The 23593-nt window shown below is 33.1% G+C and overlaps 1 protein-coding gene across 2 annotated transcripts in view; it reads right to left on the reverse strand.

Moving 5' to 3' along the window:
* The window catches only part of LOC141449674 (putative inorganic phosphate cotransporter), a 43440-nt gene that overhangs the window by 9318 nt on the left and 10529 nt on the right, over positions 1-23593 (reverse strand). The window contains exon 1 of one of the 2 annotated variants that reach the window (XM_074119345.1): positions 19999-20265. The exons of the other annotated variant lie outside the window; for it this stretch is intronic. Coding sequence (XP_073975446.1) covers positions 19999-20011 — 13 coding nt within the window. The 5' untranslated portion in view covers positions 20012-20265. Of the gene's footprint in view, positions 1-19998; positions 20266-23593 lie in introns of those variants that run through there. 2 annotated transcript variants of the gene reach the window in all.

Below are 23593 nucleotides of genomic sequence, written 5' to 3' on the forward strand. Positions count from 1 at the left end.
ATTTATTTTTATTTTTAAATAAAAATCGTCGGTTTAAGTTCATTCTTCGATTAAAGTAATTGTTATTTTATGTAGTAGTCAAACGTTTATAATAATAGGTAATAATTATCTGGCTTTTCGCAAATAATATAGTTTTCTTCAATTACACTCTCAATCTAGGTATTCATCCCACAATGTTGTATATATGTAATATAAAGTAAATAAGATATGCATATTTTTAGGACAGCTAATTATTCCAGTATTTTACTATAAGTAAAATTAGGGGGACTAAATTAAATTACAATTGAGAAATGAATAATTGTTGTTGAATAATCTACTTGTTATTAACTGTGTGTTATTTGTGCTCTCGAATATTTCGGTAAGACGAATTCAAGACAGTAGCCTACTCTAACTGTCTTTTTCTACTTTAACATGCATGTACATATTTATGTGATTTATCATAATTATAACAAAAAAATATTATAAATGAAGTGGCCAGCATAAGGGTCTGTGACATCTAATAAATTCTAAAAAATAACTTATTAATGAAAATTAATGCAGTAGAATTACTTAACTATTAATGAAGTATTAATGAAATGTTGGGTACTCGCTGATTTGTGTACCTTTTGGCGTTTAATCAACCCTTATACTTAACATTTTAAACTGTAAGTTTTTGTTAAGGAGATTTTTGTACCTTTTGGATAGATTTTCCTTTTTGTTTATTTTACAAAGTTACATATCTTCTTTACAGATTTTTTTAAAATTTGGAATAAACAATTCTATCATTATAATCTGATAAGGTGTTAAGTCGGAACCGTAACTACCAATGGAGAGATCTTTTTAAAGAATGATTATAGTTGCGTTCCCTCAAACCATCCTCAATAACAATTTTTTTGAAAAAGCGTTTTGAATAACATAGGAAGGTATTTGTACGTAAATAGCAAAATTAAACTGCGATTTCAGTACTTCCTTTTAAGAGGAGTAAGAAAAATAAACTACGATTGCAGTACTTCTTCCTAAAAGGCAAAGAGGCTAAGATCTTTTAATCGAACGACAATTCATTGATTTAAATCGGTTCACTCATTGATAATTTAAATGATTGCAGTACTTCCTCTTAGTAGGTGCAAGAGCATCAGCAACGTAGAGGAGCTTTAACCACTTATTTGAGCTGAATTTTATCAAAATCGGACTAAGCGTTATAGAAATATTGGTAATAATAGTTTTAGAAAGGGCCTTATTTGGGTGGGGCAAACTCCCCTCCTTATGAGGCACGGCGTCGAGACTTTTAAAGTGCAAATCTGTACAAAATTTCGATTCGAATGACCCTTCATTCATGCAAATCGGTTCACGTGTCGATAATTTGCAACGATTGCTATACTTCCCCTTAACAAGTGTAAGAGCAGATCGTCGCTTTAATGTTACGTAGGGGAGCCCTAACGTATCATCCTACCAAATTTTATCAAAATCGGACCAAGATTTACAGAGTAATTAGTAATAATAATTTTGGAGGGGGCCTTACATAAAGGGGGCTAACTCCTCTCCCATTCAATGTACAGCGTGGAGACCCCCAAAAGGCACATCTACATAAAATTCCGAATCGAATGACACCTCATTCATGAAAATCGGTTCACGCGTTTAGGCTGTACGTTGTTTACAAAAAAGGTAACAAGAAGAAGAAGAAGAAGAAGAAGAAGAAGAAGAAGAAGAAGAAGAAGAAGAAGAAGAACAACAACAACAACAACAACAAGAACAAGAACATTTTTTGAAAAAGCCGTTTTTGCTCATTTTTGGCAACTTTTTTCTCGAAACCTATTAGATCTGGGTTGTTACAAAAACATTGCAGTTATAAAGGAGGGTTTGCCCTATAATTTAAAGAAAATTTGGGAATTTTATCTTTTATAGAAAAAGAGAAAAAAATTGTCAAAGTTGGGTGTTTTTCAACGTTACGCTTTTTCGTGCAGTTTTTGATGATCAACCCTTATACAACTGTCCTACCGGACAGTTTTAATTTTAGGGCATACCTGAAGTAATTTCTCAGTGCTGACTCCTAAGATATCCGTCAGCTCAAAATCTCTTAAACATATCCTTAGGAGTTGACTTTCCACAAATATACAAAAATGACATATTTTTTCCAATTCCAAAGCATACCAAGAGTTCCAAGAGTTGGCCTCATCCTCTACAGTTCTGCGATTTAGTTTCTGTCTTCAATGTTTGAATGTAACGAGGGGCTTCACAGACTGGCCATATGGAGAACATTATTTCCCCCCATTTTTCTTGAATCAGCTATTGGTGTGACTGACACATGTAAGACAAGTTCCAGGCGTAGTCATCCATTACAGCATTAAGCTTGATGGTTAAGCTTTGTCTGATTCTTAGGCGGCTCAGATCTGAGAATGAATTTTACTCAGAATGAATTTACTCCTAGATTGGTTGCTGTTGTTTTCTTTTTACTTTAGGGTTGCTGTGTGGACCTTAAGGGCTGATGTAACGTACGGGTTCACAGACGAATAATAGTCCATTCTGGGGCTGTTTGTTCCCTGTTTCTCTCGTGAATCAGTTTGCTAGTAGATCGATATGGAACCCCATATATCTTTGTTAGAATTGTCAATATTGGTCGCAGTTGATAGAAAAATACTTTTTAAGTGGTGGACTCCATAGGTATAAATCTTGATGTTCACCCTTCCTTCCAACCGTAAGGTTAGTAGTATTCCTTGGCCAAAGTGGGTGCTTTTTTTTTTTTTTTTTTTTTAAAAAAGTTGAGATCTTCCATTTCGTTGCTTTTGTTTTTATATTTCAACTCTTTTTGAAATAGTTGTAAGGCAAAATGAAATTAGCGCTTCACACAAATACAGCGCTTATTATTTCATGTAAAACTTGTACCAAACAATTCGCAAAAAAAAGAGACTTTCTAATTTGTTTGTTAAGAAATAATTTAAGTAAAGTAATAATTACCATAAATGGCGAAGAAATTTGCGAATGTCTATTTAAAAGCTGGAGAAAAAAGAGAGAGAATAAAAGGAAACCAGTTACAAAATTGTTTAATAACACAAGAATATTCAGGTCATGAAATGTCCGTGTTTGGAGACGAAATTCTGAACATCTTATACTTTAAAAAAATGCCACTTTACTTTATTACTTTTCTGTTTTTAATGATTTTTTTTTAAACGATTCCATTACAGTTAACATGTATAGTATTGAAATCTGCTAACTTTTCAGAATTTATTTTAAGTAATAAGATAATTAACTACGTAAGCTGCGGTAAGAGAAATTGGGTAAGTGTTCACACTTTCCTATTGTGTTCATTTGTTTAACAAATTGACAACCTTTCAAATGTAGTAAATTACCTTTATTGTCTAGTGAGTAAAATTTTTTTTTAGAGGTGAGAGAATTTCATGGTATTAAATGCACATTAATCAATGTTTATTTGCTTAGGTAGAGGTCATTATTATTTGGTTTTGCCATAATACTTTAACAGGTAAACGAATCACAGAGGTCGCTGCAAATATTTTAGGAACGCTTTCTAATTTATTTATTTTGTTTTCCTCGGTTTCCTCTCAGGTGATTAGAAGGATAAAGCCAGTTGAATGTCGTTTTATTTTGTACGTCGACCATCTCTCACTTTTCGTATGTGGAAGTATAGTAAACATTTTCTAGTTTAATAGGTTTTAGGCAAACTCAATCATCCTAAATTGCTTCTTTAATGAACCTAATTTTTTTTGCAGTTCTCTCAAAAACTGTCCTCAAGATTCTTTGAACGTTTTCAACTGATTGCAGGTGTATTACTCCATAATTTCTTTGATTTTATCCCTCTCATAGCGCGCATGTTTACTGAGTTGCTGACCGGTCTCATACTTTCATTTACCATCAGTGGTGATTAGTCAGTTTAGTGTTGGGATTTCGATTTCATTTATGTTTCCGTCTGGCACTAACTTGCTGATGGAATTTCGAAACCAGGCTTTAAACATGCGTGCCATGACGGATAAAATCAAAGATATCCATCGTTGCGAACCTTACCATATTTCCAACTCTGTAATTGTTATTCGTAACCAATGTATCTCCAGGAAACTTCTTTTTGGGATCAAATTTAGGGATGTTATACTGCCATCAGGTTTGCCATTTTACGGTAACCTTTGGGCTAATCAATTTTGGGTTGTTAATGATTCAATTAGTAACTGAAATTTCTAGTCTGAAGATATTAGCGTAAATGAATATGCTAATCTTATTTCCTGATGTTAATTTTTATTATTCAGTTTTCCGTGATTTTTGCAATTTCAGTGAACCTACGGTTAATGTTTTTGTAATAAACATCCCTCCCCTTAAAAAATTGGGTTGTTTTATGATAGATTAGTTTATGCTGACCTGTTAGATTTCAAGGGATATCTAGTTAAACAGGAATTATTAAAATGTTATCTTCTCTTACATAAAGTAACCAACATAATCTCAAAGCGAAAGTTATATCTGTTTGGAATCGGTAATGGCTTTTACATACAGATAAAAAAAATAAATAAACGCTTTACTTTTAATTGAATATCCAGATTATCTAATGTGATCAGAAATATTTTATATTTATATTTAATAAGACGCAACAACATTTGAGAATAAATTGCAACATCATCGTGAAGGTTTTTGTAGCCGATAAAAATATAACTGATATTTAAGAACAATACTATCGTACACGATTTTTTGAGTTCATTGTAAACGTTCGACCAATGAACGTTTAAGGTCCAAGGACACATTTAAATGAGTAAAAACTAACACTTACTAAATTAGAATTCGCATTTTTAGGGTTTCTATCGGTATTGCATGCGTCATTACCCAAGTCTTCGATAGAGTTTCCTGCTAATTTCACTATAACGCAAGAGGGGAAAAACTTTGCATTTGTCGATCCATAAAAATAGCCTAACAATTCAAGCGAAAATATACAAACTCATGATATCCCACAAGTAGCTTATTATAAACCAAATATCGCTCTAAATCAATGTAAATGCTACCAGAAGCACGTGAAAAATACTGAGTTGGAAGTCTTCGAGATACATATTTTGATGTCGTCTGCTTCCAAAAAGTGTTTTCAATAAAAACGTTATTGCAAGAAAAATATGTCTAAAATGGAAAATTGGAAGAAGCTATATTTTAAGAAGCTAATATTTAAGAAGCTAATATAAAGAAGCTAATATTTAAGATAAATAGGAGTGAATAAAAAATCTGGGTTTAAAAAGAATGTTGTGACAGAAACAACTTTAACAGGGAAGCCTGAATTTTGAGTTACTATTGAAAAATTAATGTAAAAATAAGGAATATTGGTCTAGTTTAACAGAAGATATAAGGATCTCTGCTTTAGTGAATTATTAAATAAGCCAGAGATACACAGGGTAGCCGAATTTCAAATTACGTCTGAAAAATGATGGAAAAATAAGAAATCTAGTTTTGAACAAATGAAAGAGAAAGATTGCCAAAGAATGAAGAAAGAAATCTCAATCTTCCCAGTCAAACTAGACGAGAATTCTTTATTTTTCCTTTTATTTTGCACTTGTAACTTCCAATTCGGGCTACGCTTTGTGTACAATTCAAAATTGGTTTAGTTATTAAAACACTGAAGCAATAATCACATTCTTTTGTTCATAACTACTTATTTTTCCAATTATTTTATAACGGTAATTCGAAATTCAGACGTGAATTTCACACAGGGTAAACTGAATTTGAAGTTACGATTGCAGAACTAAAGGAAAAGTAAGGAATATTCGTCTATTAGCCGGAAAGATAAAGATTTCTTCTTCAGTGAAATGTAACATATACCAGGGTAGCCTTAATTTCGAGTTAAGGTTGCAAAATTAATAAAAAAAAATGAATTCTCATTTAATTTGATTGGAATGATTGAGATTTCTGCTACCGTGCATTAATAACCAAGCCAGAGGTGGAATGTATACACAAGGTACCCTGAATTTGAAGATACGAATGCAAATTTAATGGGAAAATGAGAAATTCTCTTCCAGTTTTGAACAAATAAAAGAAATCTCAAGTTTTCTAGTCAAACTAGACGCGAGTTCTTTTTCTACCAATCTAGCTAATCACTTTCCTTAGCTATTATGAAGAGTAGTTCGAAGAAGAGTCCAGTACATGGCTTATGGCAGGGCGTAAGGTGTAAAATACCAGGATAAACAGCTCGTCGAGGCAGGAATGAACAGAGATTGCACTGATTCAGCATTGTAGAACTCTTTTACTTATTTAACTTGTAATTCGATTGATTTTATTTCTTATCTTCCTTTATAATTGCTATTGATGATTGTTGAGTAAGCAGCGTCACATCATCATGATGCAATCGAGCAGCCCTACTGACTTTTCAATAATAATTATACGAATAAAATGTTTCTCTTTATTATTGCTCAAGTCGCGTAAATATCTGTAGTCTTGGCATGAATTTTAGTAGTGTTCTCCACAGACAACACTGACCATTATCAGTCAGCTAATGGAGCGCCACGGAAAGATAATCTAAGTGCAGGCAGCTAGTCTCCACCCGGGATCTCTGCGTTAGAGATCTCAGAGTGTAATGTAGTTATTGTTCATTTTATAATATTATCCTCCATCAAACGATTTTCTTGCCCTAATTTGTTTATTTGAAGTTGTAACTTTAATTTTTTGAGGAAAGTAAATTTAAATTTAGTTTTTACACCAGTTTAGGTGGGGGAGTTTGACATATTTTTGTTTCTTTTTTACTGAAACTAGTACTAAGACTTCGATTCTAAAAGAAAAAAGTCTTAGGTTTTTAAGGAATGTTAACTCACACCATATAATGACCGCCTTACCAACTGGTTTATCGCTTAATTGAGCTAATTGCCCTAATGTAGGTTTTGTATTCTTTTTATTTTATCAGACATAATATTCAGGTGATGATGTTCCTATTATACAGGTCAGTTTCACTCGGTAACGTCAGATTTCACTGCAGCTGATTGACAGAACATCGTCTTTGGTTTCTATGGTAAATAATGAATTCTTCTTTTCAACTACATCTTTTACTACGTAACATCCTCTTCACCTGTAAATTCTACAAATCAGACTATCAGTTCGAACCTGCGATGATGTGGAAACTTTTGAATTTAATTCGATAACGTCTTTGTTATGGGTCACCAACTTTTACACTATTACATTTAAAACTCCCAGGATCTTCAAAATTTTCTAATTATTGTTGCTTCTTAAAATATAAAATCATTAAAAAAAAAAAACCTTCACCTAGTGATACAATTTCTCGAAGACATTGTATGCAATAAAAGGCATAAATCAAGGCCTAAAAATGAATATCGTATAAAATGTTTGACAGCTACGAGTTGCAATAAGTTTAGAACGAACTAGTTTGAAATTTTTATCTTTTTTTTTTTAGCTCTCGTTTTTTTTTAAATTTTATTCAACATTTTATAAAAGTAGGTTAACAATGTAATTTAATGTATTTCCATTCATTAGTCCAGCCACGTGTTTCTGTATTTTGATGAGTTACTTGTGGCGCCAAATTAGTGTGTTTTTTCTTTTTACTTTATTCACTTTTTATAAAAACTTATTTTACGAAATTATTGTTGGCAGATTTTTTTTGGCGGACTTTATTTTCTTCCTAGGAGCTTCAAGTTTTTTTAAAAATTTCGAACACTACTTTCATGAATATGATTAAGAAAAGCGTTACGATATCTATGGTATGGATTAGAATGCTTCTTTTTCTTAAAATGATTCCCACTTATCACTTGATTTTCTTTAAATTCGGTAATTTAGAAATATATTTAACTGTCACCTGAGACGCATTAAGATATCTTGAAGATTTTGGAGCAACCTTGGTCAAAGTCTTCGGTCTCTGAATTATCTTATTTATCTGAATATCTGTATGTACTTTTTTTTTTTCCCCCTATTTGAGGTCCTCTCTTGTGTATCCTCTTTCCACTCCACCAGTTTTGCATCAAATGTCCCGCAACCATTGAAATTTTCTGTGGTGCCCCTTTCATTTGATACCCTAAACGGAAGTATGATTGCTAAGGTAAAATTGTGATCCAACTGTATTTTTTTATTTTATTTTTGAGATGTTTTGTTCTTATAACAACTTACACAAAGACAAACTTCTAAAACTCACTTTTTAAGGCCACAAGTAACATCAAAATATATAATATATTTATATATTTCAGTATATTATATTATATTTCAGTTGAAATGCAAAAAAAAAATCTTTACACAAAAAACAGCGAAATAAAAAATGATTTATCTATTTAGTCATCCACTTCTTTCAGTACTTCCTTATTCAAATTATTACGTAAGAAGTATAATTTATTTTATTGTAACTGAGTAGAGAATAAGGTCATTAAGAGCTGACTGTGGTAATAAAAATATAATTGTCATGTAAATGGATAGCAGTACTTTAGATTTAGGGAATAAATATGGTATGCTAATTAATGTATTACTTGAAGGAATCTTACCGAACAAAAAGCAGTAAAGTCTCATGGGTCCACGTGTTTTCCTCGTAATTACTGATGGTATCCCCCATTCCATAATTACTGTGAAGGGAAATTCCGTGATATTTCCCCTAAGCTTTTCCTTATCACGCCAGGCTTTTGATCGCAAAAAAAAAAATGCATTAGCTTCGGTACAGCCAATAACTTGACAATATTTCTGACTTGCGGTACATCACACTTGTAAATAATTAAATCACATCAATAATGATGTCAATGAAGATAATATCAAGAATTACTGAACAGCTTTTCCTTAAATGCTGAGTCCATATTCACCTACAGGAATTCTCTGTAGAGATGTTTTCTGTCCCAACCTGGCCCGGGTGTTTACTGGGCAGTGGTGGTCACGAGTGGTGTTAGCGGTCGAGGATGATAGGGATTATACCGTTTACTTTGACGTGATGGAATTGCTTGCTGGCACTCAGTAACTATTTCTCTAAAAGCCAGCTCAAAAACCCAAAGACCACAGGTATATAGATAAACCAAGGAATAGGCAGACTCCCAGGTACAGGAAAGTCGTCCAAAGAATATTCATCACTTACAAGTGCATTGCACAAAGCAAATCTAAAAGTGAATCGAATCATATGTATTGATTTCCTTAAAAAAACAACTAAACTGGAATTCCTTAAATAAAGTCAAAATATTTGATTTAAGTGATCAATGACTACAGAATTGACTGGCCATGAAATCAATCAAATAAAACTGGCAGTTGTTTCAAAGAATTCTAATTAAATGAAGTGCGTCATGGAAACGAAGTGTCAAAACACAGTCTCTTGTAAGTAGACTTTAAGTATGTCATTTGATTTTAAAATGTCTGTAAAAATTGACAATAATAATTGTGCGTCATTAACTAAACTTAAGATATGTGCAATATCTAAATGAAGGAAAATATAAAATGAATATAAATATTATCAAAAAGAATACGTAAGATCTCAAAAATAACTGTAAGTTAACAAATTCTCTTTGAGCCCTTCAATTGGTCACGTCAGCCAATATTAGTTTTTTGACCTTGTCAAAAAGGTAAAGTATAATCATGTTCTACTGGGTCCACAGACAGGAATTAGAATTGTGCTTGTAAGTAAAATGATCGCCTATTTTTCAGGCGTGGTTTAACGTCCAATTGAATAGCAGTTACAATTGTCAAATATTAATGCTTCAAAAGACTGTTTATTACATGTTAACTAGTCGCATCCCATGATGGCACCCTAACCCGGTATCGATTTCGGCGATTTTCCGTTTTTCAAAGATGCTTGCCAAAATTCACCAACTTCTAACCATTACTTTATCGATCTCAGAAAACTTCAAAAATATGATTACCAGTGAAAATACAAAAATAAACTTTACTGCATTGTAATGAATAGGTCCTCTTTCTAGGGGCACTGATAAACTTAAAATCCAATGCCTGCACAAGTTGTCCAAAAGAATACCTGCAATGCACCTTAGCTGTGCGGTTTGCTTCCTTAGCTCTCATATCGTCTATTCAGTGTTTTATAAGGTCGCTCTTTTAAGTAAATTGACCGTTCGGAAATGCGTCTTTGTTGAACAATGTTGTATGACTTTAGTCCGTCCAGCAACCGCAAGCTGACTCCTTCCTTTGCTTTCACTATTTACATTGCGTTATATTGCTATTTGAATTTAGTTTGTCTTTAATACCTAATTGAACTTATTTAGTTATTACCTTCCTGATGTCACTTTTCCGTCTTGGGATCGTAGTTATCAATCACGCATCAGGGTGGGCGATTTTTAAAAAATAAAGCAAGGTGGGTTGCCTAATGACCGATCCCTTTAACATTATTGTTTTTCTTGTGTGCGGTAGATTATTTTAATCGTGAAATGAAGCAAATGGAAAATTTAATCATTCCTTAGAAATGTTATCGGTTAAAAATGTAATAATTAGTGCATCAAAATGCAGTTAATGTCAAAACTTTACAAAGTGTTTCTTTACAAATCAGTTAATGAGGTCCTAATTATCTCTTCCTTCTTAGATGATAAATGAAATCCGAAATTCAAAATATTAAAGTTAAATAAGTTTACTAATCTCAAGTAAACAATTAAAATGAAATTATGAACAAACTAATCAGGCAATCATGGACATAAAGCACAAAATTGAATCATCCTTGCAGAAGTTACAGACTAACGTTTTCTGCCACTTTCAGATGAACCCATTTCGTGGAACTATTAAGAAAACACCTCGCACATCGTATTAACTTCCTCCACAAATAGTAAGTAAAGTAATTGCCTATTTTCAATCGGGCTCTAACTCCGGCTACCTGAAGAATAATAATATTTTTGTGCTTGTGTGCAATAACTAAAAGCTTTAATTTACTTTTACTGAAAGTAAAACGAACATAGTTTAATGCCTCTACAATACACCTCATCTCTTCATAAAGAGCTCCATTAAACAACCTCTTCAACTGGATAAAAACGCACCAATGAATGAGTGAAGATGCCAGAGTGACTTCAGACTAGGCCTTGTGAGTAAGCAGAAATAAAAACTGCAACCGAAGCACTACAATAAATTAATTATTTAAAAAATCATATCAGAGCTAGGACTCTGCATGCCTTGCTTCCATTGATGCCACACTTCTGATGCTTTCATTAATCACAAACCCTTATTAGAAAGAGAATTTGTGAAAGAAATAGGACGAATCCCGGAAATAAGTGAAACCATTTTGTCATGTTATGACGGTCTGATTTTTTTTTTATATAAACACGGCTTATTTAGATTATCATGTGCTACTTGCTTGTAATAACAGCGTGAAGGAATTGGAGTCCGGAAGGAGAAGATGTAAAGGAGATCAGGGTGAAGTGTAACTACTAGCTGAACTAATCTATGTCTAGCGACTGTGTCTTAGCGAGAACCACTGTCCGGAAAATACACTCGACTGACCCATTCAGGAAATATTAAGAAGACTATGTCTTAGAATGGTCATTGTATGTCAGTCTGATAAATGAGGAAACTCTACATCATGCTACGCAAACATGACTCAGTAAGAAGTAATGCGAGCATGAGCAATTTTAGCAAATCGAATTTCTACACTCACACGACTTGATTACATTGCTAGTTCTGAAGAATTTCATCCAACAATGTGTTTATATTAAATGTTATTTGAATTCAATGTTGGATCATCTTAATAAAAACAAATTTGAAGTGTATTTAACGATAAAAGAAAAATTCTTGTTTAGAATATTCCTCTATAGTGGAGAAAACTTCTAATTTTTGGTTCTTAAAACCATTTTTAATGAAGTTACCCATCATTCTCAAATCTGTGACTTTTTATTACCAAATAAACAACTTCAAAGTTTAGTCTAAATAGGAAGGTAAAAAACAGTAAAGTAATGCCTATATTTTAGACGGGCTTTTCGTCCAACTACCGACAGATGTCGTGGACGGAGCAGATAGCTAAATTATTTTTTAGTTAATTTTCTTATTTTGTATATTAAACACGGATCTAAGGCCTAGACCGGGAATCGAACCCAAGATCTTAGTAGTCTACAATTTAGAAACAAAAAAATTAGTAAAAAAAAAACACTTCTTTATCATGTTAGTAAAAAGAAAAATATCTGCAAAGAAAACTTACAATTTTCCTTAAATATATTTATATTATTTTTTAAGTCGCAATAATTTTTTATGATTCCCTGAAATTAGCTTGTTAAAAACATATTTCTAAGGAACCTACCCCAAATATAGGTGATGAACAAATTGTGCGCGTAGTTCGACTGCTTACAGTACCAATAACTCCTAACGAACTCCCAAAAATCAATATGTTTAAGAGACGGCATCAAATAAACGTGATAGAATACGAACCTTAAGAAAATCCACGAAAATGGAAAATCTCTTCAGAAATTTGTACATCCGGTTATAGGGTTTCGAAAAAAAAAGAGTGAAGCGTCAATATCTGAATGAAATAACAAGCGCGAACTTCCAGCGCTTCTTCTTGAGGTATTCTGTAAAACAACAGGCGTTAATTTTTCCATTTTTATTTGAGAGCGACACGAGACGTATTCCAGTAAAAATTCTGAAATTTGACATGATCACCACACTTCTTATTAGGAATAAGTGAAGATGAAATTAACGATAAAACCAAGTAATGAGCTAATGTTAACAATGTGAATGCAGTTACATGCAATAAGAAGTATAGAAAGAAATAAAATGTATTGCTTTCCTAGTTTCTGCTTTATTGTGCTATACTTTTCCTATTTCTTAAACTAGTAATTTTAAAAATTAGTGAAATCTTTAGAGCTGCATTTGGGCAAAACAGGTAAACAGAAACATTCCTTTTTTTAATCTTACTTCAGTTTAGTCAATTTTCTTGAATCATACCTTATTCCATCATTATTTTTATTTATTTATACGCTTTTAAGGTAGTGCACCTCCTAGCAGGTGTGAAACTGATAACCATTTAATAAACAAACATGGAAATACTAATATTAGCACGGTGTTAAAAAAGAAGAAAAACTAAATTCAAATTAATTAGAATGCACTTTTCAACTTCATAGAAAATAATCAAGTGACATAACTTGAAAAATGCGTTAGAAAACAAAATAAATAAATATAAATTTACATTTATTGGAGAAAGAAAAAATAAGAAGAAGCTGCAAATAGTGAATATAAAAATTTTATTCAATTTCGATTATGAATTCAGAAGTAATAAAGCATTGAATTAACTGCCACAGTCCAGATTTACAACTAAGTTATCAGTTAAATAGCCAGTTTTTACGTGTGCAAACCCTCGATAGATCAGAAAAAAAATGTAGCAAACTATGTAAGCGACTATTGCATAATAGACAAGAATAATGGTGCAAAAATTTATACTTCCTACCATTAATCTAGTATTTACTACAGAACAAGCGCATTTGCACTTTTTAATTTATTTATGTGGTATTGCATTTTTAAGTAGGTCTTTCATAATCCAAAAGAAGAAATACTCGTATTTTTGCAAAAAAGAATTACAATTAGAGTTTGTAACTAAAATTTAAAACGATTTAAAGTTCATCTCACAGATTTTAGCATCTAGAATTTAGAGAATTAGCATCTTGGGTAAGCCACAGTTCATTCGCACTAATTTCTGATAAAGATAAAGAGAAAATCTAAGGGCCATCAACTAGATTCGAATCCGGTTCTCTGTGTTGTAATTCAGTATACGCTAATCACTGAGCTTAAACTCCTTCCCCGACATTTATAGTTAAAGAAGCGCTATCTCTTGCGAATATAACGACACCTCAAAATCTGCAAATGGCCACTAGAGGAAAATAACATGCTATGTGAAAAAAATAATCTCGACAGTATTTTTGTGTTTCGCAATCAGGGGACATATATTTTCGGTTTAAACTCAATTGCGAATATTTGTTACAATCCCAATACTTCTGACTGGGTGTCACAAGAAGTGAAGATTACCCACTATACTCGTAATATCAAGAAAGCCCAATAACGACTTTCTTGATGGACAAATAAACCATATAAGCTTTTCAATATGGTCACTTGGATGTAATATTAGTAGTCTTTCTTAAGGCTTTCGAAGGCTTGCCAGCATTTATAGGACTTGTTCAGAGCACCTCCCACAGGATTGGAAAGCTACTCTTGTTCTGTAGGGTATGATACCACACACCCTTCGAGGAAGTTCGCGATCGTCCGGCTTTTATTAGCGCGTAATATAAAATGATGTACTTTCCAACTGAATAAGATGCTGCGAAACTTTCTAGCAATTAGACAACATCACAACTTTGGCATTATTAATTTCATTTGAAGGCTGAAGACACATAAATATTTAATATTACTATTGGAAACCAGTATCGTGTTATCGATGTACATATTAGTGTTTAACTATATTTATCGATATATTTTAATAAACTATCACGCTCTGTGTTATTTGTTTTGTCTCAAAACGACATTCTAAACATTAATTCATGCACGAAGGTTATTGAGTGAGCTTTTGTTTTACAAATTAACATTTGAAAAAATGTTTGACAAATGTTACAAGTTAAATACAAATCTGGTGTAAAAAAACACCCTATCATATTTTTTCTTAACCACAATGCACTTGAAAAATATTGAATATTTAGTGCGAAAAAAATTGATGTAAATTCATTAATTAATTAATGTCTCATCTCACTCTCTCAAATTTAGAATTTTAATTACATATAAATTACTTTTAGATCTGCCGTATACAAATTAGACTAGTAAAGTTAGAATCACACTCCGACTTACTGGTCTATGTTCAGTAGTGTACGTCAGACCTCGCATTTTTATTTAATGGTTCATTAAAAAAAATTTTGAGTAATGTACATATGTTCGCCTTCGTAATCGACACTTAATTTAGTAGTTAAGAAAAAACAGGCATTACGTAGCTCTAATTTTAAATTACTTTTAGTATTTTGCAAGAATGAAGCTTGAATTACACATAAATGAAACTTCCGAGGTTAGATAGAAGCTTTTACTCCTTGAATATGTTTTAAGAAGAATTTTTCTGGGACTTAGTTTCAAATGAAGTTACAGACTTACAAGTGTGCAAATAAACATACGAAGATACTCGTTGGGAAGGAAAAATAGTAAAGTGGTCATTCCTGTTGGTTGGTTTAACCAAAAACTTATTGATTGGTTCTACAGCAGCACGTTGCGCCTAAATAAATGCGAACTCACCTCGATTTTTCGTTTTTGAGTAATAGTGAGCAAACACTCACAGGTAAATCAGTTTAAACCACATTTTCCGGACTCAGCTGAGCTCCAAACGGTAGTTTTTTATCAAAACCCAAAATTCGTAAGACTTTCTTTCATTAGTAAAAGAGTAAATAAAAAGATAGGTTCATGATATCATCAACTAACAAACGATGAACTTGTAGTTTGTTCCAATAATAACCACGAAAGTAGTTGACGATATTTTACCGAAAGTAAATACGAATTTCGTGCGAACACTTATTAACTAATTAGGTACAGATTGATGTTTTTGGTGAATTATTTTACTTTATAGTTGATAATAGAAATAGGTTTTTTTTCCATAATCTGTTTATAAAAATTAATAATGTGGTTTTATTACTGCAGAATCAATGTTTACATAAAAAAAAGTAATTATATTATTTATCACCATAATTCTGAACATTTTCCACCCAAATATTACGTCACCAAAGTGATCCAGTCCGATAAAAGATAACTCTTTGCAAAAATGTACGATATGAATAATCGACTACCGCGATTATCACGCGTAATTATAAGAGAACTTGAAAAATCTGAAAATACCTAAACTTTATTAAAATTGTTAACATTATGTTTATATACGTAAATAAACACTGAAAGAAAGGTGTTTGTTGTTTTTCTATAATTTTCTGAAATGTGAAGAAAAAGTAGGATAATTTTGAGAAGGTTGTGTGGTTTCCAATTTCTAGACAACATATATTTCGTAATCCTGGCCAAATTTTACCCATCGTTAAATGAGAATGGCTAGAGTAATAACTGCTACCTTTAGTAATTTAACTTTTCACTGTTTACCTTCAAATTTGAGGAAACTTAACTTTATTAATGAGAATGAAAAGTATGGTTGTTAATGACGAATTTAAAGAAAAATGCTTCACTCTAGGCTTTACTTTAAAGTACCATTTCATTGAAATTTACGAGGGTCGTTTGAAAAGTCCGTGCAAAGTCAGAGAGATAGCACCACTGGCGCGTATCGAGGTTATGTTTAGTTAGTAGCATCTCTTGGAAGAACACTCACCAAGTTTCAGCCAGATCGGTCTATTTCTTTGTGTTTGGCATTCGTTTGAATCGAGGAAGTCGTGTGATTTTCAAAAAATGGACGAAAAAGAATTTCGTGTGTTGATTAAACACTACTTTATGAAAGGCAAAACGCCTCAGGAGACTAAAGAGAAGCTTGATAAACATTATGGTGACTCTGCACCTTCGATTAGAACAGTTTATAAGTGGTTTCAAAATTTTCGGAGTGGCCATATGGGCACAAGTGACGCTGAACGTTCTGGACGCCCTGTTGAGGTTACTACTCCAGAAATCATTGATAAAATCCATGATATGGTGATGGATGACAGAAGAGTGAAGGTGCGTGAGATTGCTAGTGCTGTGGGCATCTCGAATGAACGGGTACATAATATTTTGCAACAACATTTGGACATGACAAAGCTATCCGCAAGATGGGTGCCGCGATTGCTCACGCTTGACCAAAAACGAAATCGTGTGAAGTGTTGCGAGGACGGTTTGCAGCTGTTCCAGAAGAATCCGCTGGACTTTAAGCATCGTTTCGTCACTGTGGATGAAACAGGATACTCCTGAGACCAAAGAACAATCTAAACAATGTGTTACCAAGGGGGAATCTGCGCCAAAAAAGGCGAAGACCGTTCCTTCGGCCGGAAAGATTATGGCGACTGTCTTTTGGGATTCGCAAGGAATAATCCTCATCGACTATCTGGAAAAGGGTAAAACTATTACAGGTGCATATTATTCATCGTTATTGGACCGTTTGAAAACCGAGATGCAAGAAAAAAGCCCACGAGTGGCCCACAAAAAAGTCCTTTTCTATCACGACAACGCACCAGCTCACACCTCAGCAGTTGTGGTCGCAAAATTAATGGAAATAGGGTTCCAACTCGTTTCACATCCCCCCTATTCTCCAGAATTGGCTCCCTCGGACAACTATTTGTTCCCCAATATGAAGAAATGGCTGGCGGGAAAAAGATTTTATTCAAACGAGGAGGTGATTGCAGAAACGAATGGCCATTTTTCAGACTTGGACAAATTCTATTATTCGGAAGGGATCAACAAACTAGAGCAGCGTTGGACGAAGTGTATAAGCCTAAAAGGAGACTATGTTGAAAAATAAAAAAGGTTTACCCCAAAAAATTAAGTAGTTTTTATTTTTGCACGGACTTTTCAAACGACCCTCGTAAGGTTTTATCGGAAAATCGATTGAACGGAAGTGTGAATCTCATAAAAGACTACGTATATCGAATGCGTTTGCATGAAAATTCATTTAAGGCAGGTTTTGGGGCTTTACTATTAGTGATCTTCTTTTGAACCAAACTTACTCAATAAAGTTAGAAGTTTGAAAGGGAAAGAATTTACCTTGAAAGAAGGAAGTGTTTCGCGGTCTCCTATGCGGAAGTCTTTAATAATTGGTCTGTATTAGGACACTAGTAATAGTAGTGGGCCTCAAAAACGGACAGTTGGAGAAAGTTCAAATTATATATTTCGACTAGATGCCCATACGCCAGTGGCGAAGAGGGAAGTGGATTAGCGACTTCTACAGGGATCTACCAGCCAACAAATTATACCGACAGAGTACACAATGAACATTTGAGATCTGCACAGCCCAATTGGGGTTAGCGAAAGAATGGAATTTATAAGGGTGAATGGGAAAGCCTTTAGAGGGTATTGCAACTTCCGAACTTGAGGATGAAACCTCTCTTGGAAGGGGAGAGTAGTTTAGGAACCAGGTAGTGGTGGCGCCCAATTTGGTGGATCGCCTTCCTATCTGGTGCTTCTCTAGCGGAGCCTGGTTTCCTTAATTTAGTGCAACCATCCTCAGAACATGTAGGGAACTGTGTGTTTTGGTGGCAAGAGTGACACAATGAGTGGTAATCCCAAACTGCAGATTTTTCTCTTTATCTGTAGCGTCTCAGAATATCTGGAATCTTCAGCCTTCAATTTGGGTGAGTAAATCTTTTAGCAGGACATTGAAGGGAAAAGATAAGTTGTCACCAGTGAGATTTCTGACTTCCACTTCTCTTCCTAGAACCTGCGTGAATTTTTGCAGCATTTGGTATTACGTTAATATCTGGGAGTACAGCAGAACTCTTGGGTAGCAGTGTAGGGTATTCCAAATAAAGCAAAAATAATCATAAAAAGATGCCATCTGGAATCAAAAACTAGAATGTTTTGGTTGAAATCTAAAAAAAAAACAATACTATTAAAAAAAAAAAAAAATTTATTTGTTCCCGAATCTTTACGAAAATGGCTCCTATTTACAATAATTGAAAATTTATGCCTTCAGCAATTTATCAGGAAATTTAGATTAACATATTTAACATTATCGATATTTAAATATATTTTCCTCTTAACTCTAACGTGCCATTTCGGCAAATTTTTCTGTTTTACCATCTTCATAATAAAGATTAATCTTAATAAAGGCAAAATTCGGAGTCTGATGAAAGTTCTTTGACTTGGATATACGAATCTCTTGAATGATTGACATTTATTTTTCGCCTCTACTCAGAGGCCAATCGCTCTTGATTGAACTTGAGAAGTTTGGCACAAAAAAGTTTTTTTCTTATAGCTTTGAATGTACATTTACTAAGAAGCTATAAAAAAAATCGTAAAAGATGTGAAAATTAATGTTAAAACCTTGAAAATTGTGATAAGTAATAGTAAGATTAGTCATACAAGATGCGAATGGTAACAAAATCTAGATTTTAGATCAAACTTATGTACATATTTTTTGTAAGAATTATTTTAATTACTTAATTGACTATCTGTTTCATATGTTCTTTATTGAACAATGAACCCGTATAACCATTTACATAATCAATTATGTTATCGTGTATTCGTACTTCTTATTTTTGTTTTATGTAATAATTTAGAAAATTCAGGAAAAACCAAATAAATAAAAAAAATGACAAACCAATTTGATAAAGTTTTCGATTTCAAGGTAGTGAGCGCGAATTTCCACTTATTCTGGGAAATACAACTATAATTAAAATGTTTTTCACGCAATAGAAATAACTATCCAGTTGGGTAATACTTTATAATAATTTCTACTTTCTTATAAAGTCCGGTGTTATCTGTAACGAGTGAAAACTCCGCAAGTCGGCAGTGAACTGAAAAAAAAGCTCCTAAGAATCTAAGATATACGCATAAAAAATATGAACGGTCTGGAAGAGGATGCAGAAAACAAAAGCGTTAACTAAATCTGATTGAAATAGAAAGTTAGAATCAATTTTTCAACTTAAAGATCAGCTGGATTACTTTTAGAGAAGAACGATAGATTAAACAAAAAAAAAGAAGTAGTATTTTGGAAATTCATTTTTTCGGTTATATTATTTTCTTCAACACGGTATTTGAACAACTCATTAACATTTTATAAGAAATAGATTCATTCACAAAATTGGCTCTTTAAAGGAAAGCATAACTAACGACCACTAGACTCTCAAAAGTGCATGTTAATGAATTAGCCTTACAAAATGTTTCAAATAAAAACAATTTTTCGATGCAATAATGCTCCCTTAAAAACATAATTGAAAATCAGTGTCCCTTTTGTCCAAAAGCTTAATGCCCCCACCCCCACATTCACTAAAATATTTGAAAAAACCACTTTTTCCTGTTCATGAACCTCAAAAAGTTTATTTAATCTCCAAAACTCAAAAATATTTATAAACACGAACTCAAAAAACTGAAAACATTCGAACGAATTGTAGATAGAATATCTAATTTTACCTTCAATGTTTTATGACATAAAAACCTAAATTACTATTTTTCTAAATAGTGTAAATTTGATAATTAAATATAATTGCAAAACAATTAAAAAATATTTAATTATATTTTTACCTTTTTCAGCCATTTTTACAGTTGAATAAAGAGTAGAGCGAGCGAGAGAGATTTAATTGGTTGTAATCGAAGTGTTAAATCGATAGTAATTAACACAGATCAAAAAACAAATCACAAAAACAAAAAATAGATAAAAAATAAAAACAAAAAATACTAAAAAGCGACCGGTATACGCGTGGTGACAGACGCGTATTGACTCAACGACCGACAGATTAACTCTGTACAATATCAGCGGTCGTACTTAAATTACCACTCTTGCCACTGCCCTTTGTTTGGGCTAGTATCGGGGCAAACGCTGGGGGGAGAAACGCCTCCCACCTCTTTAACTGATTTCATTAAAAAAAATCTTTCCTTATGTACAGTACAGGTATCAGAGAACGTAAAATAATGTGAATTACCTTCCAATTTAAAATGGAATACACTCTCGCAGCAATCAATTAAAAAAATGTTTAATTAAAAACTTATGGCAGCTTTTTGAATATGTCTGATTGAAATAGCTTGCTTATCACTTGGATAGAGCAGCAAGTAATTATGGCAATCAATAGCGCCGTAATAATCGTAAAAGTGGCATTAGCCTGCAGAATTTAGCAAACTCGAAACTGTGTCAACATAATTAATGAACTATATGTTCTTAAGCGTTTAGAGGGAAGAGATCTTTCTCGGAAATCTACCCAAAATCAATGTTTTTTTTTAAAAAAAGAAAGTTTTCTGCTTTTCTCGAGAATGTGATATAATAGCCTGATTATTTTCTGAGAAAATCAAGGAAAACTTAAAAATTAAAAAATAATTAAATTCAGAAAATTGGTACTTACGAAAATAATTTCTCTCATTGTGTAAATGATAAATCCATTATCACCACATCTCTACAACCTGTTACTTAGTCTAGGACTTTTCAAAGAAGTCACTCTATGTCTCCCTTTCAAATGCAGCCAACTTGTAAGGCCAAAAGCTCTGGCATTGCTGCTATTTTATCCACCCATCTGATTCAACTACGGGAATCTTCCGGTCAACACCAGATAAGTACCTCACCCTTAAAACTGTTGCCTTTTCACGATAGCTCCACAGCCTTGGTAATCAAAGGAAACACTTGATCTTGGAGAGAGTGTAGACTGCTTCTCACCATTTCCGGTGAACTCAAAATATAAAATTTGAACGATCGCATTTCTTCCTGTAATGAAAGATAAATACTAGACTGTTTCTACCGGAAAATTATTGTTAGACTAGGAAATACGTTGACCTACTAGTTAATGTAACTACAATGAATGACAGTTTGTTATTTTGATCAGGAAGTTTTAATATGGAATTAACACTGTGTTTTATTAAAATAATTAATAAATCTGGGTTTATTTTCAGGGCTGATCTTCAAAGTAACCGACATCGCCGGAGAATGAAGGCCCAGGAAAGGGAGGAATGGCGAAGAATGTCGGTAGAAACCTTGGTTTTTTTAATACCATAGAAGAAGAAGAGGTTTACTCTTATTTTATTATTATTATTTTTTAAATATGATTACAATTTCAATCATATTTTGTAATTGGCAGTTATTTTTTCATCCTGTTGAAACAATAAATCAGTCACCAAAAATAATGAACAGTAATTGCAAATATACTCGTAGTTTTCATTCGGGTTACTATTTAATGTACAAAACAAATAATTATCTATTCTGAAATAGAAATTAATAAATGAAAACAACCATGACGCCAACAAGCAATTACAAAGAAACCAGCTGATAAAACCTTACGTACTTTAGTGAAATTTGGATAACTTCCTAATTGTGACAAAACAAACAAATATCTGAGGAAAAAATTACTTGACTTTATCTTAGTTCTTACTTCCTTAAGTTTACCTTAAACTTCAAAATTTTAAACATATTTAATCTTTGCTTTCCCTTACTGTAGTATAACAATAGATAACTATTTATTATCGGGTATATTTTCGATTTTTAGTAGTCTACAGAAAAATTAGGGGTCCCCTGTGTCCGAAAAACTGATTTTTTCAAATTCTTAACTCACTATCTCAGTGGGAGTCTGATCATATTGTGATCACGGAAAGTTCCTAGTTGTAAAACTTTTATTTAAAGTTTCCAGGAAACTTTGATTAAGATTTTGGGATTATGGTTTAAGGATTTGGCTTTGGTTTTAATAAGATTAAGGTTACTTTTAGCAAACAGAGGTTAGGTTTTCCTCTAACATGCTATTACTGTTTATTGTACTGGCTTAACCTCTAATATAGTATTAGTAACAACTAAATGCGAGATCAAATCTGATGAAAATGAAACTGACCAGAAGTGCCAATTAATCCGATAGAATTTTCCATATTTTTTAATATGTTTAATACTATGTGTCTAAATTTTCTAGCATTTAGCTCCTACGAAAACTTAGAGGGAATGTGAGTTTAGTAGGTTAAGTACTCGCAGAGAATTGTGAAATACCACAATCATAATTTTCACAAATAAATTTTAACTTTGGTTTATTTAATTTTAAATGTTCGACAGGGTGTGGCACGAGGGACTACTGTTTAAGCTGAGGGAGATACCACCTTATACTCAACTCCTACCTACAAGATCGATATTTCAGAGTCCACTGTGGCAGCAGACTCTGATATCCATCTAGCCAGAGCTGATGTTCCTCAGGGCAGTGTCCTAGGTCCACTTCTTTACTCTTTATATACAGCAGATAAACCTCAACATCCAAATACCATCCTTTCCACCTTTGCTGACGATTCTGTAATCTTATCTCCTCATTCCGATCCTCTTATCGCTACACGAGCTCTTCAAACATACATCAACCACTTACAGGACTGGCTTATCAAATCAAAACTAACGTTACGAAATCAAAATTTATAGTATTTACTCTTAGACGGAAAATCCTACCTCCCATCATCTTGAACCAAACTCGTATACCAACTGTGGACAAAGTACGATACCTTGGGCTGCACCTAGACAAACGGTTGACATGGAATCCCCATACTAGACTGAAAAGACAAGAAACTAACCAACGTTACAAACTTCTCGCCAGACTACTTGACAAACGTTCGAAACTTCACCTTGATAACAAAAGACTCTTACACCTGTTGTTACTGCGACCTATTTGGTCATACGGCATCGAAGTATGGGGATCGACTAAGCGTTCCAACTCTCTTATGCCTCCAGACATTACAGTCAAAAATACTTCGAAAATTTCTTAACGCTCCGTTCAATGTATCCAACCTCACCATCCATAATGATCTCAAAATCCATTTAATTAAAGATCTTGCTAAAACTCGTTTTTTTTCTCAAATTTCATTTCTCTACAGCAGCTCATCCTAACCCGCTCATAGAAAACCTATCTTCTTCCACATTACCAGGTAACCCTCTAAGGAGATTGAAGAGAATATGGCCTCGTTATCGTAAGAGCAGTATATCAAGAGCACGTAATGGAGTGACACCACTGTGACACTAGGTGCCTTCTCCACTCATGATTTTCACGTACTTTTTTTTATCAGGTACCACACAATTGCTTGTTGCAACAATCGTAGCAGTTGTAAATTCTAATAAAATTAACCTTCAAATATCTTATCAGTAATAAAATTAAAATAATGGATTTAACGTAATTAAAAC

This window comes from Rhodnius prolixus, unplaced genomic scaffold (assembly GCF_049639745.1).
Source record: "Rhodnius prolixus isolate KJV_2025 unplaced genomic scaffold, Rpr scaffold_1, whole genome shotgun sequence".
NCBI classification, from domain to species: domain Eukaryota; kingdom Metazoa; phylum Arthropoda; class Insecta; order Hemiptera; family Reduviidae; genus Rhodnius; species Rhodnius prolixus.